Source organism: Sebastes umbrosus, chromosome 22 (assembly GCF_015220745.1).
Source record: "Sebastes umbrosus isolate fSebUmb1 chromosome 22, fSebUmb1.pri, whole genome shotgun sequence".
Classification (NCBI taxonomy): domain Eukaryota; kingdom Metazoa; phylum Chordata; class Actinopteri; order Perciformes; family Sebastidae; genus Sebastes; species Sebastes umbrosus.
The window spans coordinates 22,057,680-22,075,966 of NC_051290.1; the positions used below are offsets into that span (position 1 = coordinate 22,057,680).

At 39.5% G+C, this 18,287-nt stretch overlaps 1 protein-coding gene across 1 annotated transcript; it reads right to left on the minus strand.

The window, feature by feature from the left end:
- Positions 1-711: 711 nt before the first annotated feature.
- LOC119482063 lies at positions 712-13,476 on the minus strand. The gene is made up of 6 exons (XM_037759456.1): positions 13,069-13,476; positions 8,066-8,413; positions 6,853-7,066; positions 5,421-5,485; positions 4,892-4,996; positions 712-2,232 (listed from the first exon to the last, which is right to left on the minus strand). Exons 1-6 carry the CDS (start codon positions 13,217-13,219, stop codon positions 1,541-1,543), a joined length of 1,575 nt encoding a protein of 524 aa, XP_037615384.1. The 5' UTR covers positions 13,220-13,476; the 3' UTR covers positions 712-1,540.
- Positions 13,477-18,287: the final 4,811 nt, after the last annotated feature.

Sequence of the window (18,287 nt, forward strand, 5' to 3'; positions counted from 1 at the left end):
AATTTATCCATCCATCCATCCATCCATCCATCCATTATTTGTAACTGCTTATCCCATTCGGGTCACATTCACAGGTACGGGACATTTAGAGTCAACGATTTGGGGCAGCAGTAGCTCAGTCTGTAGGGACTTAGCTTGGGAACCGGAGGGCTGCCGGTTCAACTCCGCGCATGGACCAACTACTTACTTAGTGTGAACTGGTAGCTGGAGTGGTGCCAGTTCGATTCTTGGGCACTGCCATGGTGCCCTTGAGCAAGGCATCAAACCCCCAACTGCTCGGGGCAGCCCACTCGCTCTGACATCTCTCCATTAATGCATGTGTATAGGTCCTGTTTGTGCATGTGTGTATTTCAGGCCTGTGTATACTGTGTATAAATTAACAGAGTGAAACAATTTAATTTGGGGGGAAACCTGAGCACCCGGAGAAAAACCCACGCTAACACAGGGAGAACATGCAAGTTCCACACAGAAGGACCCCAAGCCGGGTTTGAACCTGCGACCCTCTAGCTATGAGGTGACAGTGCTAACCACCGTGCAGCCCACAGACACAATTTCATTTTGCTCAAATAAATTAATACTTTTTAAAATTACTGAGAGGGATACTCTGTAAACAACTCCACCCATCAAATCTTGTAACACAATGTATATGTGAAATGTGCACAGGAGTTTCTTAAAGGTTTTGCATGTAACAAAAGGTAACAATGTGCTATGGTTTTTCACATAAATTAATATACATAAAGTAACAGCTAAAAAAAAAATGTTAAGGTTTGAAGACCCGGGCCCATAATCACAAACAGAGCTCCTAACTAAGCCTAAAATGTCTAGCAAGGAGTCCTCGCTTAAGAGTGATTCAGGAAACTTATCTGAGCACGGAAGGGACATCAACTTTTAACTTAGTGAGGAGGTGTGGTTGACCCCGTTGCAAGGTATGACACAGTCTTTTAAATACGTACCAGCCTCTTAAACACCCCCCCACCAGCGAGTGACACTGACCGTGACACGATTAACATCAGCGGGCTCAAATATACTCGGTTGTGTCAAAGAGACCAAAGCCTTCTGCGGCCCAGGGAGGAAAAATAAGAAGAGAAAGAGGAGGAAAAACTGCAAAAAGACAGAGGTAATGTGATAAATGAATAATTCATCTATTGCATAATGGTTACCGTTGAAGCAGAGTGCTACTAGCACATCAGTTACTCCCACCTTAAACTCAAAAGGAAAGTTAAAAAGACCATTCAAAATTCTATTTTGAGAAAAACACATTTTCTTCTAAGTGTGATATGCATAGCTTCAACTGAGAGACATAAAGCTATGCAGTTTCTGTGTGAGTGTATGAACACAATGACTGGTGGTGGAACTGGCTGCGATGCGAGAGGCGCCAACTAAAATCTTGCCGTGGGCACCATATTGGTCTGATTTGGTTCACAGGATTGTGTAGTATTTTTCAAATCTGCAGAATGAGCAGCAACTCCTGAGATACATTGCATTTTGTAAACATCGGTAATGCCAACTCTTTTTGATCACATTTCTGCTCCCTTCTCATTTACAGCAACGGCTCCACATCATCTTCAGGGACATTTTCTAGAACAGCGAATCGGTTACTAGACGCGGCTGAGAAAGTGTATCTACGTTCGGGCTTGGTGCCTTTTGGACGAGACAGAGAATCGGACATGCTCCTCGAACGGCCAACAGGCGTTGCATCTGAAGGGAAGGCTGAAGAAGCACTGGACAAGTCAGCACTGCTATTTGTCAAAAGAGCAGGAGTGCTCTTGGCACGGCTTCTTTGAATCTGGGGACCGAGCGCTGGATTTTGTATTGAGACGCCAGGTCTTGAATCTTTGTTTTGGGAGAATTTGACAGATTTTGGACGGTTACTGTTGGTTGAGGCCGCTGGTTTTGGATTGTTGTCGTGGGGAAAGTCTTCTGGGGGTAGGTTAATGGACTTTGAGACATCTGGTGAAGATTTGGAGGCATTGTTGTCAATCGTAGGCTGCTGGCCATGCTGGTCATGCTGGCACACAACGGGACTCTGCTTGGATCTGAGGTCATTCACTTCTTCAGTTAGTCGGTGGATGATTTCTTCTTTGTGAAGAAGGTTCGACTTCAGTTCAGCAATTTCTCCCCGAAGCTCAGCTGTGGCCTCTTCAGTCTGGTTTCTCAGGTTGTGACCTTCAGCATTGCTCCGTGTTGAACTTTGCAGAGATGACTGCGGTAAAAGGAATTTATGTCTGCCCACTGTGTGAAGACAAAAAAAATATGTTCTTTTAGCACTTCATTACTGACATTTCAGTTTTGTTACTATTGTTTCAGGCTTTTACACGGAGGGCCTTTTTTTTTCCCCCGTGCAATTAATTCACACATATTTTTTTAGGGCTGTCAATCGCTTAAAATATTTAACTGCAATTTTTTATCTGTCCAAAATGTACCTTAAAGGTCCCATATCGTGCTCATTTTCAGGTTCTTACTTGTATTTTGTGTTTCTACTAGAACATGTTTACCTACTTTAATGTTTAAAAAAAACTTTATTTTCCTCATGTTGTCTGCCTGAATATACCTGTATTCACCCTCTGTCTGAAACGCTCCGTTTTAGTACATTTCAATGGAATTGCAACAGAATTGCATTGCTAGGCAACAGCTTGGGTCCATGTTTACGTCCTGTCAGCTGATGTCATTCACATTCACTGCAACAGGAGATAAACTGGGACCCATTTAGAATGTTCACACTTAAAACTTTGAAATGGACTAAATATTGTACATTTGTGACATCACAAATGGACAGAAATCCTGACGGCTTGTTTCAAAAGCTCAGTTTCTGAATACGGGCTGTGTGTATTTCTTTGTGGATTAAGCGTTTCGATACTTTTACAGTATTTGTATAGAACTTAAACCTGCATTATAATATAAAAGTCATGTTAAATCACAAGTCCCTAACCCACCTGCAGGCATGGTATAGAATGCACACTTGACTAAACCACTCCCCCGTAGGTTATATAAGTCTGCCCTCCAGGCCTGAACCCTCCCTTTTCCCTCCAAACAATTCCAGGCAGAACAAAGAGAGTGATGTGAGTTTAATGTGGCTTTTGTGCCTTTATAATTTATTTGGTTGAAATGAGATATATATTGTTTGAAAGTTAACAGATTGTTTTGTGTTATGTTAGATACCTGAGTTTAATATGTGAAGGAGAAAAGGCAAATTCCAGATTGTGGATGCATAAAGATGTAAGTTAAAATGAATTGACTTATTAATTGTAATCTGTATTATATTTATGAGATTTATAATATCATCTGTTAATGTCTTTTCTTAATAGAAAAAAATCATCCACCAACTGCCATCCAACTTCACACCTTGACTTTAATAAATTGTTGGAACGGCTCCCTGGATCCTGTGTTTAAATGTGCACCACATCAGATGTTTTATGAACCAACACCACCACAAGCAACATAGCTTCTTCAAGTCATGAAAATGTCACTTTTTACAATATGGGACCTTTAAAGAAAGATTTGTCAAGTATTTAGTACTCTTATCAACATGGGAGTGGACAATTATGCTGCTTTATGCAAATGTATGTATATATTTATTATTGTAAATCAATTACCAACACAAAACAATGACAGGTACTGTATTTAGCATAAAAAATATGCTCAAATCAGAACATGGCAAACTGCAGCCCAACACGCAACAACAGCTGTCAGTGTGTCAGTGTGTCAGTGTGCTGACTTGACTATGACTTGCCCCCAAACTGCATGTGATTATCATAAAGTGGGCTAGTCTGTAAAGGGGAGACTCTTGGATACCCATAGAACCCATTTACATTCACATATCTGGAGGTCAGAGGTCAAGGGACCCCTTTGAAAATGGCCATGACAGTTTTTCATCGCCAAAATTTAGCGTAAGTTTGGAGCGTTATTTAACCTCCTTCGAGACAAGCTAGTATGACATGGTTGGTACTGATGGATTCATCAGGTTTTCTAGTTTCATATGATACCAGTATCTTCACTGTAGCAAGTTGCGTTAACGAAATTAGTGCCGTTAAAACTAATTTGAACTTCGACAGCCCTAATATTTTCTCAAACTGTTGTTTTTGTCATGACTACTTTCACACAGAACATTAGTATTACGCGGTGATAAGGCTATGTCATTTTTTTCCGGAATGAGGTCGATTTTTCAGAGCTTTCGCAGCGCAAATAAAGGCATCAACCAGTCACGTTGTGTGGAACGGGTTGAGTTGCGCCTATATTTATGAAACAACAACAACACGGAGGCTTCGTAGTCAGAACCAAGACGACAAACTGTATCACTCCAAACAACCTTGACAAAGGCATAGTAGACCTGATCCACTCCTTCCTTTCTTACCTTTCACAATAAAAACCTTACACATATAATATTCGCAGGCGAGTATTTCGCACTGTGTTGTCGTTTATTATCCATGACCCCGGTATGTAAAGGCCTTTCCTAGAGATCTTCAAACTGAAAACAAATACAATATATAAAATAATGGATGCAGATATGCTGCATTAATCTACCATTGCTGCTTTTTGCTGTTAAACTCGATACTTCCTGTGTTTGGATCACATTAAAAGCTGTACTTCACCTTTTATTTGCTGTAACTTCACCTTTTATTTATTCAGGGGAGGCTCACTGAACTACATGTAACTACAAAATGTTTCTAAAGCAGAGAATGCACTCAGCTTTTATTTTATTAATTAGATCTGATCTGAATCCTGACTTTGATGCTCCCCAGTGGTACAAATATACTACCCTTTTTTTTCTACAAACATAAACTCAATATATCAATATCATCTCAAAAAATGCAATAATCACAAATAGTATACACATATTTGTGTTTTTGAGGTATTTTGGTTGAGAAAGCTGATCTCCTCAATGTTGACTTACCAGAGGTGCCATATTTCTTGCATAGGCATAAGCCTGCACAAATGCAGGCTATGCTTACTATAACAGCGATGCTGATGGATAGAGTGCAGGATCTCATGCAGTCATCTGAAATTATAAAGATTACACAGAAATAAGTATATTATGTAATATGTTAGAAATACACCACCTGAATGATTTGTAGTCAGATTATTAGGGGCTGCTTTCTGCCCTGCATGCTTTTTCAGTGTCACCAATTTGACCAAACTAAGAATTTAAACAACAGTGGGAGAGTTTGGGTGTTTTGTAGTGGGGTTGTATGAGGTACTTATCCATAGTCAGTGTACTGGGAAAAGCAACAATGCAATTATGACAGGAAAAAAACTAAAAAACAAGTCACAGTTTTTAATCCAAATACAGAATATAGCATTTTGATTATTGGTCCATTTTTTATAGCAAAACTGTGTGTGGCTGACAAAAAGGCAGTGAAGGTTAAAGCATGAATGAGAATTTAGATTTCAGTTCCAGGTGGATTGTTAAAACTCCAGCCTACCTGGTATGTGAATCCCTGTGACCCTCGTCTGGTTTATCTTAGGCTGGTGAACTATGCAAGTGACCCTGTAATGAATATACGAGTTTAGTTTACTTTGTTTTTAAACATTGATAACATTTTTTATGTAGACGAATATTTAAAAAAAAGAAAAAACATCCACAGAGCCTTTAGAAAAAGTGCTGAATAAAAGTATGGCTTTTCCTGAAAATAATTATTATGAATTAATAATTGAACAAATGTTGACAGGTCCGAAATTAATGTTTTGTTTATATCTGTGGAAGATATCGGTTCCCAAATCTAACAAGGCTTGTGAGCCAAATGTAAAACTATGTTGGTATCATGTGGTATCTCTGTGTCGTCAGTTAGTGTGGGAAAAAAAATGGATAAATGTCTGAGATTGATGTTAAGTGCCTGGCAACCACTTGTTGTGAAGTAAATGCAATGGAACGGGGGAGGGAGAATGTGACATCTAGTGGCTGAATGTTATCAATGTTATCAATAGCACCATTAATTGATACATGTAGAGTGTAATAATGAAAAAATGGCGGCAGACGGAAATATCAGATCTGTGCGGAGCGATGAGGAGACTTCCTCAAATTAATACTTGAAATGTAAATGCAATATGAAACTCCACATTATTCGCGTTCAATGAAACATTCTCAATATGATATCAAGAGTATTAATATCGCAGCAAACAACATCGTGCATGTAAAGATATAGAGGAGTAATGTAAGGACAATGAAGTCGCGGCCCCTCTGTGTGTGTTGTAATCAGAGCTTCTCCATGCTTTGTTGACAAAGCATTAGTGCATGTGAGCATGCCACACTGCTCTCATAAGGCGGTTACAGCTGATATCACCGTCCCGACCGACGGCGCCGTTGCGGAAGTGTAGCACCCACCCTCCGGTTCCCCCCCAGGTAAACACTGTCAGCACTGTTGCCATTGTTTTCACTGTTAGCATTGTTAGCTACAAGCCGCCGGCTCAGCCTGTTGAGAGCCCTGCGGAGGCAATAGAAATGCTCCAAATCTCGCATTTAGCACCTTTAAAGTTCTGACTGGTTCTCTTTTAACTATGTCATGTCGATGCCTTCTTCTTCTGCAACTGACGGGAGAATTAGCGGTTCAAATTTGCGCCACATTTGGACGGAAACTCGGCTACTGCGGGCACGTTAGCATGCCAACGTTAGCATTTAGCTCAGAGCACAGCTGTGCCGAAGTACAGCCTCACAGATCCACTAGCATGGCTGTATGTTCTTAGTCTTGTTGACTCTGCTGCCATGAAATAAACAATTCTCTCCATCTTGTACTGTGAGAAAGCCTTTACTGCTACTGCTGGAAAGGTTTTTACTTGACACATTTTTTGCCTTGAGCAGAGTATGCAGGATTTTCAGATTAAGATTAACTAAGTCTGAGTATTAAACTGAAATTGAACCTGTTGGCAGTCTGCACAGTCAGTCTCTTGGTGGCGGTGAAACATCCCCTGCTGGAATCTTCATCAGTCTTTGTGTCTCCAGCACTGATATTGTTTCTCTGAGCATCTAGAAAGGTAATCTCAGGCTGCGGGAACCAGCAGTCCGCTTCACACTGCAGAGTCACTCCTCCATCTACAGCTGGAACAACTGAGAGTTTTGGCTCGGAGACGGCACCTACCAGAAACGAGAAGTATACAAGGTGTGCATTAAACATCACTGTTAAAATCACATTTATTATCAGTATGGACAATACGTCAGTAAGCAATATGATCTGGTGTTTGTGAGACATAAAAATCCTCTGTATCATGTGAGCGTGCCCCACTGGCTAGCTCACGGCCGCCGCTGATAACGCCATCCCAACTGACAGTGCCGCCGCGGAAGTGTAGCACCACCCCTACGGTTGCCCCTCAGGATAACACTGTTAGCTCTAGCAGTATTGTCATTGTTTTCGCTGTTAGCCCTGTTGGCACGGTTAGCTGTGAGCCGCCGGCTTAGCCATTGCCATGTTGAGAGCCGTGCGGAAGCAATCCCTCCTCTCTGAATATCGAATTTCTTTATGAAAGAGATCTGAATGCTTCTCCCACCACTGGCTGCAGCCAGCAGCCGGTTAGCTTAGCTTAGCTTAGCTTGGCATGACAACTGAAAATGGGAAAACAGCTAGCCTGGCTTTGTCCAAAGTTAACAAAATACACCTGAACATGGCGAGAAATACAAGAAATAGTGCCGCACATAATGTCGCGACAAATTATAATTTTTGCACAGATTAAACAAAGACGTGTTAAATAAAGAGCGTTAGAGGTGCTGTTGGCTGATTTTGCTAGCTTTGCACTGAACCAGGCAAGCTGCTTCCAATTGCAGTCTTTATGCTACGCTATGCTAACCGGCTCCTGTCTGGAGCTTCGTATTTAACAGATTACCAGAGTAGTATCAATCAGCTTCATCTAACTCCTGACAACAGCGAATGTTGCATTTTCCAAAATCACAAACTATTACTTTAATAATAAACCATTCAAACGTACCAACCACATCTGACCATGATCTGAAATAAACATTTAGGCCTGTGCAGCACTACAAGGCGGACCCCTTCTCCATAACGGAAACAAGCAACTCTTACAGTGGGAGACTATAATGCAACTGCATAGCTTTCGCTATAAATAAAGTTTTTGGACATACCCACAAAGAGCTCTACTGTAGCGACCACCCTAGGCGGCTTCTGGATCATCTTGCATACGTATTTTCCTGCATCAGACAGCGAAACGTTGGAAAGCCTCAGCGAGATGTTTCCGTTCTTCAGTTTGTTCATAATGAGATTCGTCCTGTAACGGAAGACCGGGTTCTTCTCATGGAAGGTCTCGCAGCCATCCCGATACAGGAAGGCGATGTTCGGATTCAGACCTTCCTTGGACCACTCTACTGATGATGGGACGTCATGGTCGTCACGGACACTGATGTGGCAGGGCAGAATGACCGTTTCGCCAGCATAGGTCCGGATCTTCACTGGTCTATCATCCGAGGCTTCTCCTAGTTATTAAAAAACAAAAACATGGTGGTGTTAGTGAAATTCATATTTTTCTGATCGTCAACAAACCGAAGAAAAGATCTAAACCAACTAGTACAGTGTGTGCATCTTCTTCCTCTGTGTCACAGAGCTCCATTGTTGTCCAAAATCAAACCCACATACATCGTCCTGCTGCCAAAAGTACTCACTAGTAAAGGTAGACCGGTTTGGCCGATTAATCGGCTCCGATAGGACGTTTTACAAACTGTCTTTATCGGCAGAACTCGGCTCCGATAGTAGCCGATGCCTGCGCAGCCTCCACCAGACACGTGGGGACGTACATCACCGTTTTGCATGGAGGCTTCATACACAAAGTCAAGGTCGATATAACGCCACACTATCAGCTCTTTCTCCACGATACAAGACAGGCAGGCAGGGAGGAAAAGAAATCGTTCAACTGTTACTTTAACTCACTTACCAATTTGATGTTCTCTCTTCCAAAACAACACATTCTCACTCCCAACTCGTCAAATACCGCCAACCAACGCACGAGGTACCCCTCTCGCGTTACTTTTGGACAGACCGGCGATGGCGTGTCAATATATATGCTCGTTACATGCATAGCGTCCTTTCAAAATAAAGTTACGTTTTCACAGGAAGTTACGTTTAGGCAACACAACCACTTAGTTAGGGTTAGGAAACTGTAGTGGTTGACGTTAGCTTCACTGACTAACAACTCACATGACTCACAGGATTGAGGATAACGAATCACGTGACTGACGATACTAAACGAGTCACGTAACATACGATTGACGTGACAAAAATAAGTCAACGTTACTTTTAGTTTCAAACAGGAAACAAACACCAGTCTCCTGGTTGAAAGGCTTGTGCGTGTTCGACCCATACACCAATCCCCTGACGTCAACAAAAACGTCACAGCTCGTGAACTCTGAGTTATTAGAAAACTTTCCACTTACGAGGGCGTGAATACCACAGGAGGGGGGCGTTCATGTGGACTCTTCACATGAACACGGTAAACACCATCACATTTGAAGGCACCAGTAATTACACTCTTTAGAGAATATGAACGAACATTAATGTTTGGAAGAGTGGCATTTAACAATGTAATGGGAGGCGCAACAGAAGTAATCCTGGCCAGTCATACGCCATATTGTAAATAAATAGAACATATCCCAACAATGTAATCCACCAAATCACACATCAGGATGTTCTCTTACGAATGATTAAAATTCAGAGTGACAAATAACTGATTTATAAAATTTGCGTATGCAAAAGTAGCCGTCTGTAAAGAAGATGTCGGCCGAATAATCATCTATCGGCTTTTTCCTGCTCCAAATTATTGTTATTATATCGACCTTTAAAAATCCACTATTGGTCGACCTCCACTCACTAAAGCACCAACTGTGGATTAATCCACCACTGAAAATATTCCCCACAAATGCACTATTTCTTCCTGATTGTTTGATAAAAAATACAGTGACCGGCTGTTTTAGGAAATTACTGAAAAATTTAATAGTCAGTTAATTCAGGGTTAATCACAGCACCTCTATCCCTTTGACTCCTACACCGTAGCCAAAGCATTGCAGCTCATGACAGTCTGGCTGTGTGAATAGTGTCTTGCTGAGTTATGTTACGTGATGTCGGCGAGCAGGGATTCAATTCCTCTTTGGTATTCAGAGCTATAAATGATTCAAGTGGAAGACAGCTGATCTAGTCTCATCTAGACGATTACGCAACCAGTGAATTTCCCTTTATGTTTAGGGGTGTCAGAATGTCAATACACCACTTTGGTCCAGACCCCAATAACTCTGCAACTATTAAAAGATTGCCATTAAATTTGACTGATGGGTGACTGAAGGTGAGTACAAAGTTAACATTATAGCTGTGAACGTAGCAGTGCAGTGTGTGTACAGTTTAGACAGGTCGGTGAATAAATGCTAAAGCTCCTCAAGACCCAAGCCAAGTTCATGTGTCTGGATTGCCACCTGCTGATTTAAGTGAAGGGGGTTAGCCCCGAAGTTAGCAACAACTTTGGCCTAGACTCTTAAGGTGGGCTGTTAAGGTGGACCAGCTATTCTCATTTTAGTGACAAGGCATTTCTTTCGAGTTTTGATGGAGCGGCTGCTGAGTCAAATGTGACACCTTGTGGTAAAATCCGGTAGACCGGTTCGGCCTGGTCTTGTTGCTTACAGTTTTTCTCGATTGTTTACACACATTTTCTGAAAGCATGCCTCATACTCTCAGAACTCTACACACAAATCAAAAAACACACACACAATGGGCAAAACCCCTCAATTCTCCTGCAAAATGAAACTTTACATTCAAAACAATGTTATTTCTTCTCAAAATGGTATTTTGTTTTCAAATGACACACACAAACCATCATATGAATAGACATTTATAAGAACCAGTTGAACACTGATGTGCTCAATGTAAAACACTATGATGAATGGAAAACACTTCTTCTCCATTCATCATAATGACTTAGGCCTTTTTTTTGTTCAGTGTTACACTTACTACAGACAGTACATACATAAGTGTGTTGTAAAATATTTTAGAATATTGTTTTTATACTCAGAACACACAAATACACGGTAACAAATATATTTTATTTTCCCCACAAAAACAATGTACACAGTGTACATCCCAACCAACACAAAGTTGCACATACAGTGGTCTACATACAAAACAACAGAGGAATTTACTGTAAACAGTTACAGTAAAAAAAAACGAAAAAAAAAACTGTGCTGCATCCTCTCTTCTGTTTCGGTCTGGCCACAGCACCTCATCCACATCACAAGCAATGTTTGCCCTTTTATCCTAAAGCTCTGATTGCTAATTGTAACACTGTGTGACAGGTGTTTGCCCATGTGATGAGTCAGTGTGCATAGTAGGGCAATTGACTTTAGAATTTTGAATGACAGTGTGTTCCTTGTGAAAACGAGATTTTCTTCATGAAAATTGTGCCAAATGCAGAGAATTGTGTGTAGTGTTTTGAAAAAAGTGTGTTTTAGAACTGCAATTTGAGTGTAAAGCAGGAATTGTGCTTGTAGTTTAGCAGAATTGGTTCAGGGGGTTGGTGCATGAGTTACATGTTGTGGTCATTGTGTGTCAAGTACCAGTATTTGTGTGTAAACAATTGAGAAAAACTGTAATATCAAACGGGTTAGAAATTCTTTACACCGGCCCAACTCTACCCACTGGATGAAATTTTAATAACTTTGGTAATCGGCTACTTTGAACCCAAAATAAACAGATTGTATTGTCATTTAATTGCAATAAACAGATCAAAATGATGCCGAAATAACTACATAATAATGTTGATTTGTAAAACGTCTGTATTCATGCTTTGTCACGTCTGTCCGCAAGATGACAAGAGAACAACTTTTAAAATGCTTGTTTTCTGAATGGAGTTTGGACTGATCAGTGCCAGGCTATGCAGCTGCACGATCAACACTCAACATAACGTCATCAAGGCAGAAATACGGCAGCAATGTTTTTGTTTCTACCTTAGACAGTCTGTGGTTTCTACACAGAATTTGGTCTGGTCTACAGATATGATGTACCATCGTAGCTCTGGGTGACCACAGACACATACAAGATTTAGTTCCTCCATTTCTGATTTAACGACGTCAGTGACGTCAGGAGGAGAATCTCGACGCCAATAGGCTTAAAACCAAAGGAGTATGCTGTTGTTTTTGATGCTATACCAGAGGTATTGCAGGTGCTAATATACTGAAAAAGAAGTGCTCTAACAAAAATATCAGAAACGCACTCAGTTATGTTTCTGTCCCTTCATCTAGATGTTTTTGCTTGGAAAATTTGTGATAAATACTGTATCAATAACAAACTTAAGGAAGTGTCTTTCAAGATATTACATATTTTACCCGGTAAAACTTAAGTGTGGAAAAGAGAGTATTTCCCCATCTATTTTTTTTTCGCTGTATATATACACAAGACTGCCCTGGATTGATGTAGACAACTTTCTACTAAAGAAACTTGTGATGAATGTTGAAATAAATATGTTTGATGTAATGCTGTATTTTAGTCAAGATAAGATTGAAAATAGCATGCTGTATATCATACAATTATTTATTATTTTTTGGAAAATTCATAAGAAAAAATGCTCAGGAACCAAACCAACTTTCCTGCACTTTATTACAGTTTTTCTCAGTCGCTTCGGTTCGTTTTAATTCTCTAAGCTGTAAGTGCAAATGTCACAACTGTTTGATGGGACATCACAACTCTATTACATGTCTGCAAAAGGGTAGTAACCGACCCACCACACTTCATTCATGCTTCAAACTCGTGTGTGTGTGTGTGTGTGTGTGTGTGTGTGTGTGTGTGTGTGTGTGTGTGTGTGTGTGTGTGTGTGTGTGTGTGTGTGCGTGCGTGTGTCGAGCCTTGACTTCAGTAACTATAGCAACGTTTCTGTGGAAAAACGAGCAGTCATGTTTTAAGAATGTTGGCATCTACTTGCTACCGCCCACACACTCACACACGCACACACACACACACACGTTTTACTTTCGTTTTTGCAATTCAATTCGCTTTTAAAAGATCCACACGAACGGATTTTCAACCACTTTCATAACCAACACGCTCATTTGTGATCCGTAGCAACGCAAAGTGAACAATGAATGAGCAGGATACAAACCTTTAACTCCATCGGAGCAGCAGGACAGGACGGCGACCAGCAGGACGAGACGTCCAGGCGGAGCAAAGCCGGAAAAACATCCAAACAAACAGATTCTAAATCTATTAGCGGTTTGAAAAAGCATCAATTCAGTGTCTGCCACTGGCTTCATGGTTCGTGTCCACTGACGTCCAACAGTTCATTCAATCATAACTTGTCATATTGGTACTACGCGTACTGCGTCACGATGCGTTCAAGACAGCTGGAAAACTCCAGATTTCAACATCTCATGTGTGTGTGTGTGTGTGTTAGATTAGAAACAATACCACCAACTTCCTGTTTTAGTGAACTAGTGGTTCACAATACGGGATTTGTTGAAGATAAACATGAATATAACAAAGTCAAACACACAATAGTTTAAATATCCATTAATAGGCTACAATAGAGCAAAAACACCCGTATTTACAGCTATGGGTGCCTCATCAAAAAGTAAAGTAAGAGGCTGAAAACAAGGAAGTCAAACCTCATACTGTATGTATGTCCCCCATCATTGTGTCTAATTCTAGACATTGTCCGTTAGCCAGGCAAAATCAGAAGGGGGATCACAACATTATCCAGTAATATCACAAGAAAACAGAAGCAAAGATTAGAGGAAAGAAAGAAAATGAAGTCATTTTCTGCTTTGTTTTATTACACAAGGCCTTGGAACAATAACTTCAAAAGGAAGCAGCAGCACTTTAGCATGACGGTTATGCAGCGTTGTTGTGTGTGACCTGATTATACTTTATGTAATTACTCTGATTACTTGTCCCATTTATAAATGCACTGCACTTATTTTTGTATTTATTCGTTCTTTTGAGTTTAAATTGATCCCACTTTACGTTTTATTGATCCTGTGAGTTACCTCTGACAGGGAGCCACTAAGATTTGGACTCACTAACTAGTTAATATAGATATAGGAACTATTTATATTTTAATTCAACATATTTGTTTTGTAAATATCCGGCTGCCTTAGAAGCAATAAATCAGATGCAACCACATTTTTCTTTTAAGCCCATTGTTGCCAAAACATCAGCATATACAATAAAGTTTACACTGCGTATCTGTCATGCTTTAGTGCTCCTGCTTCCCTCTAAAGTTCTTATACTTGTTTACCTGCTTATCAGGAAGTCTTGTGCATGAAAAACATGAATATAAAAAACACACAATAGTTTAAATATCCATTAATAGGCTTCAATAGAGCAAAAACACATGCATTTACAGCTATGGGTGTCTCATCAAAAAGTGAAGATAGAGGCTGAAAAAAAAGGAAGTCAAACCTCATTTTGTCTAATTCTAGACACTGTCCGTTAGCCAGGCAAAATCAGAAGGCATACAACAAGCAATAAAATAAGAAAAAATAATGTTTCTCTTAGAAAAATTAAATTAATGTACAGTAAAATCAGGACTTCACAGCAATTAAACACTGGCATTTCGAAGCCACGTATTAGCAGAATATATGCATGATTATAATAAAATTATTTTGAAATTTGATATAAGAAAGAACATTTATTTGAGGTGCAGCTCAGCACTGTGCGTCAAGTTGTTCTAGTCATTAATAAGCAATACCAATTCATTAATAAATAAATACATTCATTCATTCATTCATTCATTCAAATACATTTTGAAAATGTATCGGGGCTTAAAACATGATGATATGAGTTTATGATGGCCATTCCCACACACATAAATTATGTAAGAACAAAGCTGGCAAAGAGCATAGCAGTTTTAGGGAAAACAAGACACATACTGGACCATAAATCACTGCACATTCTGTATTCTTCACTTGTATCGCCATATCTGAATAACTGTGTGGAAGTTTGGGGTAACACTTATAAAAGCAACTTACAACCATTATGCATACTACAAAAGAGAGCAATCAGGATAGTAAATAATGTGGGATATAGGGAACAAACGAACACACTGTTTTTAAAGTCACATGCATTGAAATTTATGGATTTGGTCAAATTTAAAACCACAATAATTATGTTCAAAGCAAGACATAATTCACTTCAGGGCAATATTCAAAAAATGTTTTGTGACAGGGAGTGGGGTTATAATTTAAGAGGAAAATTGAATTTTAAAAAGCATTGTGTTCGTACAACAAAGAAGAGCATGTGTATTTCAGTCTGTGGGGTGGATTTGTGGAATGGGTTAGGTGATGGGTTGAAGGGGAGCACAAATATAAATCAATTTAAAAAGCTATACAAAAAAGATATTTTTGGGAGCTATATGGTTGAGGAAGAGTTGTGATAAGGGTTGTGTTAAGAGTTGGTTTATATCTACTTTTTAACTCCAGATGGATATGTGGGTTGTAAATAAACTTGAGATGCTGTTCATATATTTAATTTGTAAATAAATCTGGGATAGTTTATATATTATATTATATTATCATTCTATGATATATGAGTTATTAGAGGAGAAGTGAGAAAGGGGTAGGTAAATATAAGTTTTACATCTACCTACTCCTTTTCGGACACTATTACTCTTGTTTTGTTTGTTATTATTTTGTATCTGTTTTTATTTATTTTATGTTCGAGATAAAGTCTTTCATTCATTCATTCAATAATAAAGAGGGAAAAACAACATGTCTGTGATCTTCTAACATCTGATCTAATCAGCCTGAACACACCTTGGAACTCACCAAGAGTCATAAAATCAGTTTTCTGCAACACTTTGGAATATTAAGCACCTATTCGGCGGCCATTTTGAAAAATGGCTGCCACAGCCCTCAGGCCCCAAAATGAGTAGTTCCCAGGTATCTATATTTTTTCATAACATATAAACCTACGTCTGTGCCAAATGTGTTGATCTTAATCACAAAATGCAAAGTTGTTTTGCTTAACTGCCCCGCTAATAGGCAGGCATAGCTAACTGGGATAAAAAGATCTCATAATGAAAATGATAATGACAGCTGAGATGTACAGAGAACAAAGCCAGAGGAAAAGCAACCACACCTGAACCAGCAACCATACCTGAACTAGCAACCACAGCTGAACCAACAACCACACCTGAACAAGCAACCACACCTGAACCAACAACCACACCTGAACCAGCAACCACACCTGAACCAACAACCACACCTGAACCAGCAACCACACCTGAACCAACAACCACACCTGAACAAGCAACCACACCTGAACCAGCAACCACACCTGAACAAGCAACCACACCTGAACAAGCAACCACACCTGAACCAACAACCACACCTGAACCAACAACCACACCTGAACAAACAACCACACCTGAGCAAACAACCACACCTGAACCAACTCAAAACAACACAGTGACCTCACCCATTCATTGAACTGCTCACACCAACATGCTGGCAGACATAGCTCATGATGTAGCAGCCTGTCAATCAATGGCCACGGCGGGCTAAAGATAGCGTTTTATCTTACCGTGTGTCGCTTGTTGGAGTTGAACATGGAGATGATTTAATCCAACTAATCTGCCAGCTCAGCTCAGTGACAGTAAAAGTAAAGTGTTTATTAATAACCGGAGACACGATTTAATCCCCGAAAAAAACATCTCTCCACACTACAAGATGTCACCGGAAGTTTGACCGTCGGCGTGAATTACCTTGGAGGCAGAACAGGTGACATTTCCCTGCGGTTTTAGCTTCATTTAAGAGGGCCAAATATTCACTTGTTTCATGAACTTCTTCCTCAGATCCATAATTTATTAAATTCAACTGTAAAATTGGAATATTACCGAACTCGTCTTGACGTTTCATCAAAACAATGAGCGCACACAAACCTGATGAGAAATATTAAATCTTAACTCCGCCCACACTGACATCCCAGACTTTTGATTGGCCAGAACTTAAACATAGAAAAATAAAGAACCTTGATTGGCTATCAGGCCTTCCCTTGACTATATGCGCCTGCCTGATATAAACAATAAAATAAGAATATATTCTTAATCATTTATTCTGAAATAAATGCATTTTAAAAAGTTAAAATTGCCTTCAAAATGGCCTCAGTGAGCTTCGGAGGTAAGCTATATTTCGTATGGCAAATCAAAGACAAATAGTACTCTGAATTGTAGCTATACATTTTACTACACTAGCTACATTTCATTGACAGCTATGCTGTATTTACTTTGTAGATTAAGATATTACATTTATGGTACATGTCATATCATCTTGAGTGTAAAATATGCATATAAAATATTTTAGATTCAGTGTGATTTACAGGTGATATTATAAATGCGCTAAGAGATCATGGAAAAAAGACGGCCAGAACTTTCCTGAGAATCATTACGTGTTTACCTTTTCTCGAGCATCAAAGCAAACCAGTGATAGTTATCGGTACATTCATGAGTGCACAGCCAAGAGGGACTGCTAATAGATAATTCGGCTAGTAAATGTGGTGCAACTTTGCTAAAAATACGAACAAATACGGATACTTCGTGTTCACATTCCCCAAAGCACAAGGCTATAGGAACTGCATTTCCGAAACTTAACTGCATCATTGTTCCCCAAACAGAATTCAGACAAAGAATAGAAATACGAGTGAAAAAATCCATTAATATCAACCTTTTCATGTTACACTGAAAATAACTTTAGGGGGCAGTTCCTATGTTGTTGCTGTAATGACTCACCTCATGAGAATGTAATGTATATTATGCCTGGTTCATTAACCATCTTCTGCATATAGTGTTTTTGACCCCTCACACCCTCCCATTTATAAATATGTACATTTTTACAAGTTGTAATATCTGAAGACATGTTCCTGATTGATTACAGAAGGAGATGAAAGGGGTATAATGTTGCATTTTGGAGTGGAAAAACTCTTTCAAGGAAGCAGAACAGGTCAGAAAATAGACTATTTAACAACTTTAAATTAAGATAACTTGTTGGGAAAACATGCAAGCATGTGCACGGATCCCTAAAGAAGCATACTTGATGAATTAAAGACATTTTATTTTTCTATACATTTCTAAATTGTGATTTTCAGTTCCTAATATTCACTTTGACCTTGGTAACTGCAAATTAATGCACTGATCAGCAGATAAAATCAGAAATCTGACAACACGGGTAGTCCTCTCGCGTAGAATCATACATACACATGATTTTATTGTTTCCACATTAAATTAGGATTTACTTCAAATGTGTTATTGTACACAGAAAAAAACTGGTGGAAAACCTACAAATACATGGTTTACAAGGACATCAAGATAAAATGAATATATAACAA

Coding starts and splice junctions, on each gene's coding strand:
- LOC119482063 (XM_037759456.1), bottom strand. CDS start 13,219: ATGAAGCCAGTGGCAGACACTGAATTGATGCTTTTTCAAACCGCTAAT. Junction 7,067..8,065: donor TACAGTAGAGCTCTTTGTGG/GTATGTCCAAAA, acceptor CGTTTCTGGTAG/GTGCCGTCTCCGAGCCAAAA. Junction 5,486..6,852: donor ACTGTGCAGACTGCCAACAG/GTTCAATTTCAG, acceptor TATTCATTACAG/GGTCACTTGCATAGTTCACC.